This window comes from Vanellus vanellus, assembly GCF_965231255.1.
Source record: "Vanellus vanellus genome assembly, chromosome: 14".
NCBI classification, from domain to species: domain Eukaryota; kingdom Metazoa; phylum Chordata; class Aves; order Charadriiformes; family Charadriidae; genus Vanellus; species Vanellus vanellus.
This window is the reverse complement of record NC_138919.1, coordinates 6,892,544-6,910,667: the sequence shown is the minus strand read 5'-3', so window position 1 is coordinate 6,910,667 and position 18,124 is coordinate 6,892,544. Positions and strand designations below refer to the sequence as shown.

Sequence of the window (18,124 nt, the reverse complement as noted above, 5' to 3'; positions counted from 1 at the left end):
AAAGGTCCCTTCCAACCTCACTAATTCTATGATTCTATGATTCTAATAACTGGGGAGGCAAGCTGCACGTGTAGAGCGTGATTTCAGAGGTAGCACAAGGCTTTTGCCCTGGAGTCTTTAGCGAAGATTATCTTTTTCCTCTGTATTTCTGCCTGAGTCTGTTTTGACAGAAGAAGAGCTGACTCTTTATATTTCTCTTTGTTTACCAGCCTGTGTTTTATATGCCTACATTGCAGAACTGTAAATCCCAGAATAAGCAGATGACGAATTCCAGAGTGTATTTAACTTAGGTCGGTTTGTTGCAGCAGTGATGACACCCACAGAGAGGAGCATTACCTTCCCACCCCTTGCTTGAGCCAAAGACATCCACTGAGAGGGGAAGTATCCTTCCTTCACCACAGATAAAAGCATGTCATTGGATTGATTATGGTAATTGTCTGCTGTAGATCAGAATTGTTACAACTATCTCGAGGGTATGGCAAACAGTTTTTCTTCTTTTTTTTTCCCTTGTATGCCTACCTAAAGGGCGTGGATTTTTGTTCTTTCTCTCAACGGAAACCAAAGATTGTCTCCAAAGTGCTGAATCAAAGCACATCGTTTAGAAGGCTGGATGGCCTTGTGCTGAAGGTTGCAGGCTTGGGCAGTGCCCCAACCTCCCCAACAGCCTCTTGGCTATTTCCAGTTTAGTTACCCTCAGTGCTAGGTAGCTATCCATATCTTATTTCTGGGTTGAATTTGTGACACATCACCTTCCAGATGTTTAGCAATTGTTTTCTCCACGTTCAATTACCCACTTGAAGGAAGGAGGAGACAGACTTTTAGCATTGAGGAGCTAAGCTGACTTTTAAGCTGAGGATTGCACCAACTGCGTTTTAAGGAAGAGTGGAAAAACAAAGAAAATTATGTCCCAGCTCTTTCTTTTAATGGTTGCATGAGCCACCTGTACTTTCTCTAAATTAACTGCTTCACTAAATTCCAATTTGATTACTTGAATGGTGACTGTTGGGGTAAGCATCCTTAAAGAGAAGCAATAAAATACAGAAAGTAGTGGCAGGAACTTCACTTTTTCATGACAGCAGACAAAATCCAACAACCTCACCCTCTCCTGGTATTTCTCTTGATTTAGCAGGAGATGGATAGAGGTGGTTTTTAGTGCCAGATTTTTGCTATCTGGTCTAGAGTTCCACAAAAGTTAGAGTTCAATCTTTTGATTAATTATTTAAGAACAAACATTGAATTCTGTCATGAGTGAAAGTATTTTTTTTCTGTCAGTAGCCAAAACCTGATATGCCTAGGCCTTGCTCTGTTCTGTGGATATAAATGAAAAGCTTTATCAACATGAACTGATTTAAGCTAATGGCAAGTGTGATTCCAAAACTTCAGCAGCAACCGAATTTACAACTGGTACATACTGATACAGTATAATTGAAGTTGATGCTCTTGTAGCTGTTTGTGCCACAATTAATTTATTTTTATAATTCCCTTTCCATGAAGACAGGTCCCAGCTGTTTATGAACAGCATTTTGCCAGCCTCTGTCGTTTGCATCCCGTCGGAACATTTTAGCAGTGCTCCATAGTAATGCATTGTGGCTCTTCAAAGGCAGAGCAGGCAGTGCCAGCAGTGCCTGGGAGCTGCAGTGCCAGTGGGGGTGGCAGGGTGAAGATTCCTCTTACACCAACCTACAACCAAGCTGATTGTGTGGCTGTGTGCTCCCCATTCCTCTGACTCCCGTGGGCTGGGCAAAGATGTTGAAAGGGGAGAGTGTGTTACTGGGGAAGGTAATAACTTTGCTTTAGTGCATCGTTTAGGTGGGGTTTGGGCCGAGATGATAGTTTTTTCCTGTTGCCTCTGTATTCTGCTAGTCTTGTGCTAGTGGTTTTGGCTGCAGAAGAGAGCAGCAATACAAACCAGACTTAAGTTTTACCTTTTTTGTTTTAAAGATTGCATATCGATTTCTGTGGGTGTAAGAATGTCTTTTCTTTAATTGAGGTCTACTGCTGGCAAGTGATTGTCCTTCCAAGTGGCCTCCTCTTCTTGTATATGCACTTTTATTTTGTGAAATATCCATGCACCTGTCTCTTCTAACACTTGCGTTACAGTGCTTCTTAAAAATTATCCCTGAAGGACATAGCCTCTTTTCCTTTCCTTGCTGATTTTATTTTTGTCTATTTTGTTGTGTTCCCTGTATACCTTAGAGAATGGCATTATCCCATTCTTACATTTTTAGGTAGATGGGTTGAAAGGCTTGAAATTTTCCACAAGTTCCTTTATTCGTGCTGTGCTCCAGGTACTAAAATAATATGTTTGGAACTGCGAATCATAAAGAACTATTGCCTATCATTTTTAAGCAGGATTCAGATAGCTGTATCTAATATGGTCCAATACCTTCCTCTGTCTTAGCAGGGACTTAATGTCCACCTTCATTGTTTATTTTCGGAAAGAGACATAAAATAATAGTGTGTGTGGGAAACTGGTGAAATCACGTTTTCAGTCTCATTCAGAATTTTAAATAAGCTAATTGGTTCATGTTGTTTCAATTCGAAATTCTCTATTGTCATTTGTGTTGCTTTTGGACATCATCTTTCATCTCAAGATATTTATTATCCATTTTGAGAGCAAAGATACAAAGACAACAGGGCAAGACATTTTGTAGCTTGGTTTCTCCTGCTCAGTATTTTTTTAACAGCACCTCTTAAAATAGAAATGCAAAACTCTGTGTCCTACTTTCCTCTCACTAAAATAGATGCCTTTTGTTAATTTTAGATACAGCAGAGCAGGATATGTAATTAATGATATCAAAGAATCCATATGATATTCAACAGGGTCCTAACATCAAGGACAAAAGAAGTCTGACAACCGCTGTCCCTAATGATTTGGTTTGTAAAATGTTTTCTTTTATTTCAGGAAGTTGGATGCTTTCATCTATGATGCAGCGGTGCTGAATTACAAGGCTGGAAGAGATGAAGGCTGCAAACTTGTCACAATCGGGAGCGGGTACATCTTTGCCACTACGGGCTATGGAATAGCACTTCAGAAAGGATCACCTTGGAAGAGACAAATTGATCTAGCCCTCCTTCAGTTTGTTGGAGATGGTAGGGACCAGCCTTTTTTCCTTTCTTTTCTTTCTCTATGTATGCACAGTTAATGCAGTTTTAGTTTTACTACTGTTATCTTACAGTCTTTAAAAAAACAAACAAATGCAAAGCAAATGAGTAACATGATTTCTCGATGCTGAGACAGGAGTTCTCTTCCACTTTGTTCTAACTCACCTCACTGCCAAGGACGTTTGCATCTATTTTCAGAAAGTGTTTTCATATACATCACAAAGTAATGCTGGCATCAATGTTAGAGAGCATTTCTAAAGTTATTTACTTTCTTTTTTTATTTTTGCCTTTGAGCAATTCCTGAGGAGTTTTTACTTGGTAGATGAGTTATCTTTCAGCGTGGCTGTTTTGCTATTTAAAAGTGTTTAGTTCAGTTCTGAACTGGTGCGAGTGATCCCTAATCTAAGGTGCATTAATTTAAACTTCTGGTAAAAGAATGTTTATGGAAATGAAGTAGGGTGACTAATTTTATTGGATATCAAGCAGCTATTTTTCATTCTAACACAAAACCAGAAGAATTCTAGGTCCTCTTGGCATTTCTGCCTTGCAGAAGAAGAAGACTTAGTGCACATCTTTGATACGTTTGTAGACAGTAATAATAGACAGTTCAGGCTTGCACTACGTTTTGACTCTAGAAATGTTTCTTTGCCACAGTGAAACTTCAAGCCTTTCGCATGTGCATGCAAATAAAAATATAGTGGTTTAAAAAATTTCCATGTTATGACTAAAATCCTCCGTTAGATTGGAATATGGTGTGTGTTACATCATCGTTGTGGTATTTCTTATGCCATAGGTACATGTCTTTGCATTTCTCTGTCATTGAAAAAGAGGTCTCTATTGAAAAATAAATATGCACTTAAGGTCACTAATAGCATGCCGCCGAGACTAAGAATGGTAAATTTCTGTATAATATGACAGTTTAAATGGCAAAGTACAGGCCCTCAGTGTAGTGTCCTCCTGCTCCATAAAAAACAAGACATTAGGTTTCATACTGGAGACGGTGAGTGCGTTAGTCTTCCAGCACACGGATTTTATTCTTACTATAATACTAAACGACTGGAAGAGATGTAATCATCATGACTGATGCATTTTGTCTGGTGTCCATATAGAGATACTAGTGTCAACATTATTGATCTGTTGGATTTAGAGAGGCTTATGGAAGAATCAGTGCTTACTTCTGCTAAGGAATGAATATATGACCCATAGTAGCTAAGTTTCAGGCGATTACATATTCTTGTTTTAAACAGTTGCAATTAATTGGCTAAAATATTTGCTTTATTTTTCTATTTGTGAATATTTTGTGAATAGAATATTTTTCTATTTGTGTAATGCTTCTAAGAATGGTTAGGTGCTGTAATTCTGACACATTTTTAGATGGGGAAGTTGAATCAGAGAAGTTGAATTATTTGTCCCATACCAAAGAAGAAAATGCTTCTGCAGCCTGAAGGAGGATCTGAGGTGTCTTTCTCAGTTGTGGGCTAAACCCTCTTGATGTTGCCAGAGCATCGCTGAGGTTTTCATTCTTTTCACTGTGCATTTTCTTCATGCTTATTCTTTCATCATTGTTGATACTTCTCATCCAACAAAAAGAAATGAAGTCACAGAGAAAGAAAATAAGATAATGGAAGGGAAAGTATTTGAAGCTATTCAAGAAAACCTTGTCGAAATACCGAAGGTACTGCATTTTTATGCATCACTTCGTCTCCGATATCAGGGAGAAAACAAAATGGATGGGAGGAAAGAGGAAAAAAAATCTTATCACATATTTACACTTTGACCTGTGGATTTACATAGCATAGGAATGCATATATCTTGAACCCATTTTTAGTAGCTGAAAATAATACAAATGAATTGTCTACAAAACTCAGTATTAAAACTTCCATATGAATAATTTATAGAATTGCAATAGATACAGATGGCACCCAGGTGAATGAAACCTTGTCATGAAATGTCTGCTCCCATGTTCATCTTGCTCAGATATTACTTCAGAAGATAAGCAAAAGTTTTGGATACACAAACCGTGGGGATTGTGAATGTGTTATAGCATTTTTTGAGTGGTATGTTTCGGTACCTTTAGAAGGTACCCTGATCAACCCATGAGTGATAAAATGTTCACTTTCTCTTGTAAAGGATCCCATGATCCTTTGTAAAGGATTCAGAAAATGGTGTGGGCTCTATTAAAGAGAATAGCAGCTGGGCACATACAGTGTGTAGGAATTATTGTAATCATGTTTCCTTTAGTCCCAGCAATGTTTGCTACCTTGACTCACTTCATTGTGTCACAGGTCTAGGTGATAATTTTCAGAAAAAAAAACCAAACAACAAACCACTAACCCATCAAACAAATAACCAAAAAACCAGGGGAAAAAAGAAAAAAAAAAAAACAACAACCAAAAAGACCCCAAAGAATAATATTGAGGCTGAAATTTCTTCTACTGATTTATAAAGTACATTGCAGGTGAACTGGAAGAAAACACCAAGAAATTAAATGTTAAGAGTGATTGCCTGGAACTAGCATGACCTGGTTTTGTAATCTACATCTAACTTCAGTAGTTTGATGAGTTTAGCTATGAACTTACAGAACTCTGCTTTGGTGAATCAGGAGGGATGAACCCAGAGTTAAGACCAACATCACTTTGCTGTATCACTAAAAATCTCTTTGAAGTTATCTAGACTACAAGCAAGTATGGTTGGGGGGAAAGTTTCATCTTGAGATGATGCTCCTGGGAAAGCCTGGGTGGAGTCTCAGTGAGGTTAAGTAAATAGGCAAACACAAATGAAGGCAGAAATACTTCTTACACGTGTATAGTCTCTGCAGAATTTATTATTCTCTAAGACTAAGCCTATAAAACAGCAAAGTGCCTGGTAGTATTGAATTATTATTCAGTATAGGTAATAGAACATTCATCACATTATGGAATAATTTCAATGAATGATTATAAATCTAATGAGTTTCATAACTGTAAGGAAAAAAAATCCTAATGACTTGAACAGACATAATTTCTTGATATGAATGTTATGTTAATAAGAGAAGAGAACCTTTTGGATGGTACTAGATATTTGGATAAGACCAAGTAATTTGTTTAAAACTATATCTGATTGCACCTACAAAACCCTATGATCTCATCTCTCTTACATTTACACAGTAACTGAGATAGCCTTTTGAAATGCGTTTTAAAGCTTTCAAATTCTTCTGCATATGTCTTTCTCCTGGGATTTTTCTCATTGGATTTTTTTCTTTGATTCTTCTATATCATTCTCCTATTCAAGCCAGTTCACTTACATGTTGAAATGAAATTTTTGCCCAGTGGATGAGAACCTTTTCCCTCTTCCTTGCTGATGTTAAACGTCCAACAGAAGTATTAATGACTTGTTAAGGCAGGAGCATCTTTTCATACTTTCCAAAACACAGTGCTTTTTCTGCATCAAAGTCAATGGCTTTGAACCCTCTTTTTATCTTGTTGGCACTGGGAAAAAAATTAAAGTTAATACAGAGGGATGTAGGTTTGTGTTAGGTATAACTTTAAGCTTAGACTGGGTGGTTTATGTGTATCTACATGAGTATTGTTCTGATCCTGAGCATAGTTCTACTGGGTGGACAAATTATACTGACAACAATTACACCGTGAAAGTGACTCTGAAGTCTCAGTGGAAGGAAGATGGCTACAAGATGCCCAATTTGTTATTCTAACACAGAGGAAAAGAGACAAAGGGAAGGAGTTGCTAAGGAATTTAAAGAATAGCTACTTAATTGTGTCAAAAATTGAATTAACCCCAAAATGTTTCATCACTTGGTCTGTGCAGGTTCATATACATAGCCCAGTTCATAGGAAGCTGAGATGAATATGCATTTGTTAGTATAAGATTAATTGCTTTGGAACACTGAATCTTTTTCATATAAAAAGTTAAGAGTTGCTTTACCTTGTATAAAGGATATGAGTCGAGTGTATTACTAGCGAATTTCTGGCTTTATATGTCTTACTATTTGTATGTCACATCTCATCATCTACAAAAACTTCCAGTTGATGATTAGCATCTGCAGTTTTGTTTAAAATAGTTGATCATCAGGGTAATTCTCTAAAGCGCAGTAGTGGTTGTGCCTTTTCTTTTGGCTTGTTGTGCCCACAAGACGAAACTTTCATTATTTTTTTTAACAGAGAAATAAAAATATTTCTACTGAGACACAGAAGTCTTCTCTTGAGAAATAGAAGCACCCAGGAGTTCAAAAGCAACTAAAATGATATGGCTGCTAAGAAGCAGCACCATCATTTTGTTTGGATCTTCCGCCCACAGCCACAGGAATGTGTCAGAACAGAAATGTTGTGCAGTGAAGAATCGCATGATACGTGCTTTGATTTCTTTTATAAACCTCTGTAAAGAGCAGCTGGGCAGGCTGACATACCCAGAATCCAGCACGTTACCCTAGCAGCTGTCAACTGCTTTTTTGTGCTAGCTTGCCATTTGATAAGTGCAGTAAAGGCTCGGACGCATAGCCTGCGTAATTTAGCAAGTCTATAACTGCTGGACTGCGACATTTGTGAAGGCACCCGTGTTCCTCTAGCCTTCCAGAGTAGGAACTTCTGCCCACCTGTCTGAAGGCCCAGGCATGGCTAATACTCCTCTGGCGTGGGCTGCATGGTGCCATTTAAAGCAGAGTGGTACTTTTCTAAAAATATCCTGCAAAGTAGTTTGAGACATTGCTTCTGAAACCTATATCATCATGTCTTTGGGATTTGGAGCACAATCACTGGTGCCTAGTAGGTGAGAAGAATGTATTTTTCTTTCTCTCCGTCTTTCTTTTTTTTTTTTTTTTTTTTCATTTGTGAGCAGATGATATTGTTGAACTGCAAATGACAAAGCTGCTTGGGGAGTAAGAGAGCTTCAGAGTCTGCATGGGATGGAGAGAAAGACAGCAAGGAGCCTTTAGCTGTGGGGGATGCAGCAGAAATAGAGGGATAAGAGACACATGACAGCAGAAATGGATGGAAACGAGCAACAGAAAAATGCTGGGTAAAGAGGGCAAGTATGGGGAGGAGTGGGAGAATGCCAGCCAGCTGGCCAGGTCGAGCATCTACGTGTGAGGTATTTGTAACCTTCTGGGCTATCTGCAGGTTACGGGCTCAGTTGAAATGAAGGTCTGGGAAGAGATCTCCAGGAAAAGAGGGGCATATAGTATAGCTGTATTAAGCCCTTAACCCTTAAGGCTGCAATTTTTGAAGCAATTAGAGACATGGAGATGTAAAGAAGAAAACTGGTTTTGGTTTGAGTTTCCACAGAGAGTCTGTTATCCGCTTCCCAAAACCTTTGAGTTCTGGTTAATCTTTATGTGCTTTTAGGATGGTTTAGTACACTAAAAATTATTTTCCTGGGTGGGTAATTGCTTCTCCCTCCTTAAGGGTAATAGGTAACTGTGGAAATAAGATTTGCCCCCTTGCATCTGGAAGAGGAAAACTCTTGGCTATTTTTTTCATATTTTAGCATAAGCCTTCCAAATCGCTGTCTAGATTATAAGGAAGTGTAGCAGTGTGAGTCACGCTGGCTGTTAAAGACCAAGAAGGAAATACGTATGTGATTATAAGGACATATTTTCAGTGAGTGCTGCTCAGGCAGAATACACCCCCAATCCCAGTGATTTTCTGTTTATATATTTAGTGTCCTCCTTAAGCAGTGGGTGGAACAAATGTGACTGGAGAGTGTGAGTGTATAAGTGGAGGGTGTTTGTGTAGCTGAACAAGAGTTAGAGGGATTGTAATATTGAAAGTCGTGCTTAGCAGTTCTGCTAATTCATCCTTAACTAATGGGGGCATGCAGAGTGCAGTCATTAGCTCACAATAAGTTTATTGCTGTCAGTCATCTGTGTTCCTCTTGCTATTTTTACAGGGAGAAATAACTCAGAATATAAGAGTACGAGAGATTGTTTTGGGGGATCCAGACTGAACTTAACAAGTTGCTGTGCTTTTATGTAATCTCTCCTATGAAACATGCTGTATGGACCATCTAACTAGGGCAAGCTGAAATTGATGAGCTTATTGAACCAAACGCACATCAACCCATTTGGCTTCTGACTCCTCTGTTCAGGGTAAAGACCCTCTTATGTTAGGCTCTACAGGTGATAGGGTGCTACCTTCCTCCTCCATCGCTTAGTGGGAGTTCTCACCATAGGGAGTGTGAAACAGTCCCTAAATTTGAAAACTGTCATTTGTCCAGTCTGAATAAGCAGATGACTCTGTTGGTGCAGCCACAGGCTTTTGAAGATGATGCCCTGTATCTGACCAGTGTGAACGTCTATATTTAACCCTTCTACTCAAGGTCCATAATTTTTATGTGTCAGTTTTCTTTACTTGCATGCTGGCTTCTCAGGCTGAACCTCAGGTTAGCGCTTTGCGGAAGAGTCACCACCCCTTATACCGTCAATACCAGCCTGGTTCTTTTTGCACCTTCTGCTCTGTCACATGCACTGTGATCTCCTGCTGGGGTGGCCACCTCCTGCCCTGCACCTTATACAAGTTTATTAAAGGGGATGTGCTGACAGTAGAGGTCTGTTGTACTCAACCAATAAAACAACAAAGCCATCGGCTGTCTCCGCTTGGACAGAGCAGCCTTTCCTTGCTTCCCCTAGGCACGCTCCTGCAGAATACGCAGGCTGCACTTCACAGGGATGCTTGCAGTGTGTGAAGCAACACAATGTAGGCAAGAATTAAGTTTTCCAGAAAACTCTCATTCATGCAAGGCAATGTTTTTTGGGGTCAGAGGAGGGTGACTTCCCATGCAGCTGCAGTTAGTTGCCTGGTACGCCTGCTGCAGGACCTGGCATTGCTGCAGGCGTATCCAGCACTGGGGCTTTCCACAGCCCAGGTGGTTGCGAATGCCTTTGTGCAATGGATCTCACTGTGTGAACCCAACCTCTCACCCATGCTCAAGAGAGCAATAGCCTATCTTAGAAACGCCCCTGCCAGAGAAACCTCCATTAGATTATTTTTTCCTCAGTTTGTTTTAGGTTTGCTGTTCCTCATATGTTCTGTTGGCACCTCAATGCCAGGTTTTGGTTCGTGATAAGGTGAAAGTACAGGCTGGCACTCTGATCCAGCCTGAAATTGTCATTTGCAAACAGCATGTGAAGTGTTAAAAACCTATTTCTGGATCCAGAAGGGACATATAAAATAATTTCTTCTCCTTCATGTGTGAGAATAATTAAATAGCTTAAAATTAAGGCAAGAACTTGATGAAAATACTCTTCCAGTGTACCTAAGGAAGTAGTTGAGGCAGCCTGTGAACCATCAGTGATTATAGCCAGGACCCTATGGCTTTAACCTACACGGCTAAAGTAGGGCAGAAAACCGCCTGTCTGTCAAAGAAGAAAAATGAGAACTCAGTGAATTATAGACTTCAGTGCTTATAGAAATATTAAAACAAATTATTTAGCGATTTACTTGTTGATCATTTGGAGGATAATAAGAGAATCAAAACTAAAAAGTCGATTTTCCAATTACAAATCTTGTAAAATTAATGTAATTACCATCTGATAGGATAACTGTTCTTGCAGAGAATGTAGTTATGTGAAACAGAAGTAAATAGTAGATTCTTCACAAGGACCATGTCTGTTTCCTTTTCCATTTAGTCAATGCTTTGACTGTAATCACTGTTTATATGTTGCTGCTTATTCTTCCCTCCCATAACTTTTATTTAATGGCTTCTTGACAAGCATTTCTCATGGGTAGAGCTAATTCAAAAGTCATATCTCTGTTATTATTTCTTCAATTTCCCTCCATCAAAAACTCTGTCCAAACTTCTGCTGGTGTTGTGTCCCCTGGGGGCTGGCTGAACGCAGAACACCTTTTAAAAGCAAACGGTGTCCCGGACTTCTGACGCTATTTTGGACTGTCATGAGTTTGTGCTTAATGTGGCTGTGTTCCCAAGTCACACTGAAACCCAGCCCAGGCTTGGCTGACTGCCCAGGAGTGAAGATCAAACGAGGTAAATCATGGGCTTTGTTTGATTTTTTGGGGGTGTTTTTCTACCAGGACAAAGCTCTACCTGTAGTGGTACCGGCTGGGATGGTGCCCTTTGATGCTTGTCCACAGCTGTGGGGAGGAGCAGGATAAAAGCCCTGTGGCTGTAGACTGGGAGAAGGGGGGTGGAGGCACTCCCAGCCACGCAGCACTTCTGATGTTTGTCACTTACTGACTATTGTACGCTCTGGCTTTTGCCATCAGGAGCATTCAGGGTTAGATTCTCCATCTCTGACCCTTTTTCCCACACTTGTATCCTCAGGGAGAGGGGGAGAAGATGCTCAGGTGCCACTCAAACCTTGCTTTCTTTCCTGGAACGGAGCAGCAAGTTGATTTTATTATTTGCGTTTTAAATAAGCAGTAAAGAAGGTTATCCTAATGTGTTCTCTTTTTGGATGTAATTATAAAACTTTGTGCTTGTTTATTTCTGGCAAGTTTGTAACCAGGGACATACTTGGGTGATAAAGATTTTATTTTATTTTTTTGCTAATCATGAGGAAGGCGTCAGACAAGTATTGAAAAACTGTTATTCCCTCTCAAAAAAAGGTTCCCTCAAAGTGCTTTCCTATAAGTACATGGGGAGAATGATGGATTATATGGGTTTGGGGTTTCTCTTTTTTACAACTAACATGTCATTTTCAGTATGCGTGCATCTTCCTGGATACATGTGTAGATGTAGAGGAAAAAAAAACTCAGAAAACAAAACAACATCAGTGAAATGACCCGTAAGTTAGACAGCTTTAACCGTCACTATCTTGTGGTTGGCCCATCATTTGGGAAGACACTGCCTTTTTCGGGCAAATGGTTTAATGAGCAAAGCTGAGAACCGAGGGAGGATGCCAGACCCTGACAAGATGCTGGGCCTAGGAAAGTAATGGGATCTGGGGATACCATTAACCCCCTAAAAAAAGCCCTGAGAGCTGACTCATCTCCAAGAGAGACAATGACAGAGACTGCAAAAGGGCAGCATGGTTTTCAGGTCCAAGAGGATGGTGGCATGGATAGATGACGCTTACCGCAGCCTGCAAAAACTGCTAAGGGCTAAGGGGAGGAAAAGCGCGTCATTCTACCCTTTGATCTGTATCTTTTCTGTGTCTGGATAATAACTCTTTTATTGTGAATTTTTTTTTTTTCGTGGGCACACTGGACAGTTTATCACTCCTTCCCAGAATGATAAAGTGTCAAATGCGCTTGAGGTGTTGCACAAAATGTAGAAATAAAGCTATTTGTGGGATATTCAGAGTCAGAATGGCCAACTGGCACGTTTCTGTGCAAATAGCAGTCAGAGCAGAGAGCATCATAGCCACAGGAACAAACCCAACAGAAATACTAAGGGATTTGAGTACTGTTTGTGCTGTAACCTAAAAACATTGTAAATAGTTGTGGATTACCACTGAGAGCGCTAGAATTTTGCAATTTATTAGAGAAGACTATACTGTGTTTTGAATGAATATTGCAGAGGCTCAACACTGCTTGAAATAGGGATTTTTAAAATACTTGCTTTTACTGATTCTTACACTATAAATGAGGCCGACTTTTTGTGATACAGCACTATAGAAATTTTAAAAATATCTCACTGTAGGCACCATACAGTTATTTGTGAATTTTGCAGGTTAAATATACTGTGAACATATTAAACAGAAAATAAGCACTATTTTTTTGCCCAAATATATTGGGGCTGTTAATTTTTGAATCTTGTGCTAGTGTTATGATGTACTTTGTTGCCAAAGTCTGGAACTATTAATTTAATCGTTAATCTTGTCCACACATGAACGGATGCCCCAAATGATTGTGGCATTACATTACTTTTAGTAAGTGCTTGAAATGAAAACAAGAAGCCTTAAAATAAATATGATTAATATTTATATGTAACTTGAGACCCCCCTGTTAGATGCAGGCTTGAACTCCATTAACACTTGGTTCATTGAGGCCTGGCATTCATACATACTGAGCTTGCCGACTTAGTTTCCAAGGGCTTTGTTATGGAAGATTTGGAGCTCTTACTCGCTAATTAGATTTATGCATACACGGAGATGACTGAACTCTCCAATGCCTAATAATTACAATTTTCTGGCTTTTCAAGTGCCAAGACTAGTATACTGCTATAGGTGTCATCACCCTACACATTCACCTCACAAGTTAGGCCACCCAAAAGGATTTGAAAGACAACAGCATTCCTCCAAAATGGCTTGATTCATTTAAATATTTTTTTCTGAATCCAAGTTTAAGTAGCCTCAAAGTTCAATGTTTTGAATTCCAATTCCAAGCCAAGTTTGGAAGTGGCTGATTTTCATAAGGAATGAAGTGACACCGCAGTTAAAAAATGCCTCGTACCTTAGGATTTTGTAATAAAAATGTTATGCCTTCTGTAAACAGCTTGGGTAAAATGTAATGGGCAGGAAGAGCAATAAATGGATTGGACGTTTTTTGCCAGGTTTACAGGGTCAGCTATGCTGAAGTGTTATTACACTTAAATTAGTAACTGTTTGGTCTGTGTTTCGGTGCGTATACACATACATATATAAATATATTCTGTAAATGTAACTGATTTATAGAGAGAGAGCAGAATTACCAGCCTAATCTGTCCGTTCCCAGATATCATTTCATAAATATGACAGTCCAATGATTCACAGTGCTCTGCGGTCTATAAAATTGTGGATTACTTTGGGGAATTAATTAACAGTGATTTCTGTCATTGTCAGATATAATGGAAGGGATATTACAACAGCAGGATTTGTGAGACTCTGGGATGCTTTGTTCTTCATAGCTTGCCAGGGCACTGTCATTTATCTCGACTCAAAACAAGCTGGCTTGGTTTCTGTAGTGATGTTTGCGGAAAGGTTAGTGGATTATCAATAGTTACTTTCGATGTACATGCCAAAGAGAAAGAAACATGGAAGAAACAGAAGTAAAAAACAGATTTAAATTCCTTCGTGATTTTTGTTATGAATTGTAAAAGGGCACAGCAGTCAAATCGAGTTGATGTTTGACAGTCTTGGAGATGCGAATTTTCCTGTGGGAAGTAATGAGGGCTGATTGTCAGAGCTTCGGCTACTAATGCACAAACCAGAAATACTCCTCTCTCTTTGGATTTGGGTTCTTTTCTCTTCTGTAGCCTCTGTGAGTTTTATTCATAGACCTTGGGGAGGACTTGAAAGACAGACGAGGGGAACAGTCCACTGAGGTTTAGCAGAACAAAAGAAGTCCAAAAAGATATGGTAATGCAATAATGAACCCCAATTATCTATGTAGCGACAGTGTACAATGTCTATACTGTTGCTATTAATAATTTATTGTCCCAATGTCCTGGATTAGAAGATTTCAAAGATTCATTATGATTGACTTTCTTCTTTGGGGATGCTCTTAGATTGAAGATCTAAGATTGGGGATGGCTCTTGAAGATTGAGCACTGTAATTTGGGAGAAGATATAGTGCCTTTTTCAGACGTAGAGGTTCAATTCATGCTTCAAGCAGAAAACTAAACTCAGAATTAACTGGGAACCGAATAATCTCTCTGAAAAATTTGTGAAAAGCCTTTGCTGAAGTGCCTTGGTACTTTTCCTTTCTACTTCAATTTTTCCATCACATTCTATGCGAAGCAATTTCTCCATCACAGTCTTGTGTTCCACTTCCAACTCACGCATCCAAATCATCTGTGGGCTGCAGCTTTCCTAGTGGCCTGGCACTCTCTCGCGCAAAATGCTCTTGCACAGCAGGTCATTGATCTCCTAGTCTAGCCTGAAGGGAGCTGAAATGGCAATATAGGATCTAGCCACTTTTTTCTGATCTTTACTCCAGTGATGTATGGATTATAATACTGAAAATGTAATCCCTAATCATTGGGTAAGGATTAGGGATCTGTAGCATGGGAATTCTTCCCCCAAATTGAAGTCATATCCTAAATTGGGAAACACACCGAGCCAGCTAAGACTGTACTTTCTGGCCCTCTGTAGTGCCTGCTGTATTTTCTAGAAACAGTGAACTTTGTCTTTAGAAATAATGATAGAATTACTCGTCTGAGTAGATCTCCAAGAGAGTAAAAAGGCATGTAATGCACATACAGGGCTTCAGCAAGAGCAACGCTAAACATTTGAAAATTAATCATATCACACAATATAAAAAAACAATCTTGGCAGGAACAATTGCAGTTTCTTGCACACCTCTGTCCACGTTGGCAGTAGCAACCACTGCTAAGTGACAGTGTCCTTCCTCTGGGGCCCCATTGTCATTGGTGAAATGTGGATTCGAAGACTAAGAATGTGCAACAGAGGGAAAGACCGGATCTGCTTCCTTAGCTTGAAGCGTTTCCGTGGCAGTAAGGATGTGGCATAGCCAGAACTAGAAACCAGGAATGCTCTGTTTCAGGCATGTGATGATGCCGTTTGTATGCCTGCCGCTGCCCAGGAGGCAGGCAGTGGCAGCAGCAGAAGGCCAGCGGAGGCTGTAAGAAGAAAGGCCGGGTGATCCCACGGGCTGGGGGGAGCAGAGGGAGGTGTCCAGGGCACCACGAGAGAGTATGTGTCGTGGGAAGGGTTTGCAGTTACTGCATCACCCAGGCCTCTGGGGGAAAGCAGAAAGTGAAAAGAGACAGAAAACCAGGGGAAGAGCTGTATATGAAAGATACCGTAATTACAATAAAAAATTAAAACCAGACACTTAAACAGTAAAAGGGACATACTGCAAGTATCCCGGCACTAAGTGTCAGTTATTTTCTATAGAAAAGCAGGCGGTGTATGAAACACAGTAGACTTTCTTAATACTGTGTAGTATACAGCTATTTTTCCTCACTTGCTGCGTGTGCTGTATGGGTAAAGCTAGTCCAGCTTTCCATTTCCAATATAACATTGCTGTAACCTGCAGACATAATGCTTTGGATGATTTTACATCCAGTGTGGGTGATTGTCACTGCTTTGCCATAAATAAAAGGATTACTGGGAAGAAAACCAGCAAGTTTTGATAAATAATGTGTTTTCCTTCTAAAGTGCTTGTAGATCAGAAAGTGGTTTAAAACCTATTACTGAAGTACAGCCAACTATCAGAGGAAATGTGACTAATGACTACTGCAGTGATGGTCCGGGGCAGCCAACCGCTGGATCTGGTTGCTACTGCTCATGCTGAATTTTTAAACTTGCCATTTAATCTTTGTTGTTTGGGTGGTCTGTCTTTTAACATTCAGAAACATCTCCTTGGGCTGGAAGGCTGGAGTAAAAATCTGTTTATGGAATGGATATGTGGATGTAAAGGACATGCAGATACCTGGATTCTACGGTTGTTCATGAGGTTATCTGGTTAGCGGCTGTGCAACATTAAAAAATAAAACAAGAAACAAGAACAGTAATAAATCAAATCCCCAGATACCCAAACCCTAGGGTTGATAGAGATGATAGCAGAGACCAGACACGTCAGGAGAGGTTCAGCCTTCTGTTGCAACTTCTATGAAAGGGGAAGTAAGGTTATCGTGGATATCACAAGGCAGAACAAACTTCTTATGGCATGCTTTAAAGGGATTGCAGGAACATGTGAGATTTATTTGGCGATGTTTAAAGGAAGGGCCAAAGGGAGGGGTCAGAGTGGATCAGGGAGCGACAAGTACAGGAAAATGGAGAGGAGGGGGCATAAAAGGGTCTGTTTGCGTGTCATGATGCTTGTCTGGCTGAGCCCTGTGTCTGATTGCTACAGCCCGTCCCATCTCTTTACTAAACTCAGTTCCTACCTGTTTTTGATGTGATCTTGCTTTCTGTTCAGTGTTTATCAATGTGGGGGCAGATGTGATTTGTTAGGGGACTTTTGGAAAGACCCAAGGTCCAAGCCGGTGCCTGGGTAAGGGGCATGTAGGGTCGGGGCACAGATATTGCACTGGCTTAGCCCACGCCAGTGTTTGAGGGGTCTGTAAATACTGGTGTGTTTGTGAATCACACAAGTGATTGTGTGTGAGTGTTTCACTAGCAAACTTCAGTCCCCATCAGCTGGGCAGGAGGAGGAGGATCAGGCCACCTTTATCTGTGTTTGTGAGTGCCATGTGGGTGCTCCTAACGACACTGCTGTCTGTGAGGGTCTGTGTGTGCATCGGCACCTTTGGAGTTCACAGGCGGACTTGCTGCCAGCTGGACACGCGGATGGGAGCAGCACCTGTGGCACTGATTGGACTGGGACAGAAGGAGCCTTCTGGGTCTGTGGGTGCACCAAACACAGCTCTTGCAGATGGGGTGGAGGAATCCCAAGGGATGGCAACTCTCTGGTTCCATTCTTTGTACCAAAGGGTACTAGTTACAGCAAGCAGAAGAAAGTTTTACCCAAATCACAGATCCTGTTTTCTAGAGCAGCCAAGCTTCCCATGTAATTTATGAAATCTGAGGACATCTGAAGCTAGGGTGCTGTGAGTTGAAATCTGCTATATTTGCAAATCCTTAGTAGATAAGACTGAAGTGCTCCACAAATGAAGCATTAAATGGTGCTGTATTTTTAAACTTGCAAAGGCTTTCAAACGCTGTGAGTAGTAATTTTTGTGTTCTAACTGGTTTGCCTCCTTGCTCTCCCTAGGGGAAATGGAAGAGTTAGAAACCCTGTGGCTGACTGGCATTTGCCACAACGAGAAGAATGAAGTCATGAGCAGCCAGCTGGACATTGACAACATGGCAGGAGTGTTTTACATGCTTGCAGCAGCCATGGCGCTCAGTTTAATAACCTTTGTCTGGGAGCACTTATTTTACTGGAAACTTCGATTCTGCTTCACTGGAGTCTGCTCAGATAGGCCGGGACTGTTGTTCTCAATCAGCAGGGTTCGTATGGCTCTCATTTTCCCCTTTCAGGCAACAGATAGAATAAACGCTACCTCCCTAAAACATTATATTTCCTTTTATTCCTGTTTGGACATTTGAAATATATGTCAGAGCATCAGTGCGATGCTCTAGAGTAGTCAATGGGCTTAGGATGTACTTGCACACCATGGGAAGTCTTTTCTTCATGGGATTATTCGAAGGTATGAATTATCATATGCCGGGATAATCAGT

At 40.4% G+C, this 18,124-nt stretch overlaps 1 protein-coding gene across 1 annotated transcript in view; it reads left to right on the top strand.

The window, feature by feature from the left end:
• Positions 1-18,124, top strand: part of GRIN2A (glutamate ionotropic receptor NMDA type subunit 2A) — a gene marked incomplete at both ends in the record, with an annotated part of 179,081 nt that overhangs the window by 157,693 nt on the left and 3,264 nt on the right. The window contains 2 exons of the mRNA XM_082490465.1: positions 2,906-3,093; positions 17,655-17,893. Of these exons, the coding sequence (XP_082346591.1) occupies positions 2,906-3,093; positions 17,655-17,893 (427 nt within the window). The remainder of the gene's footprint in view (positions 1-2,905; positions 3,094-17,654; positions 17,894-18,124) is intronic.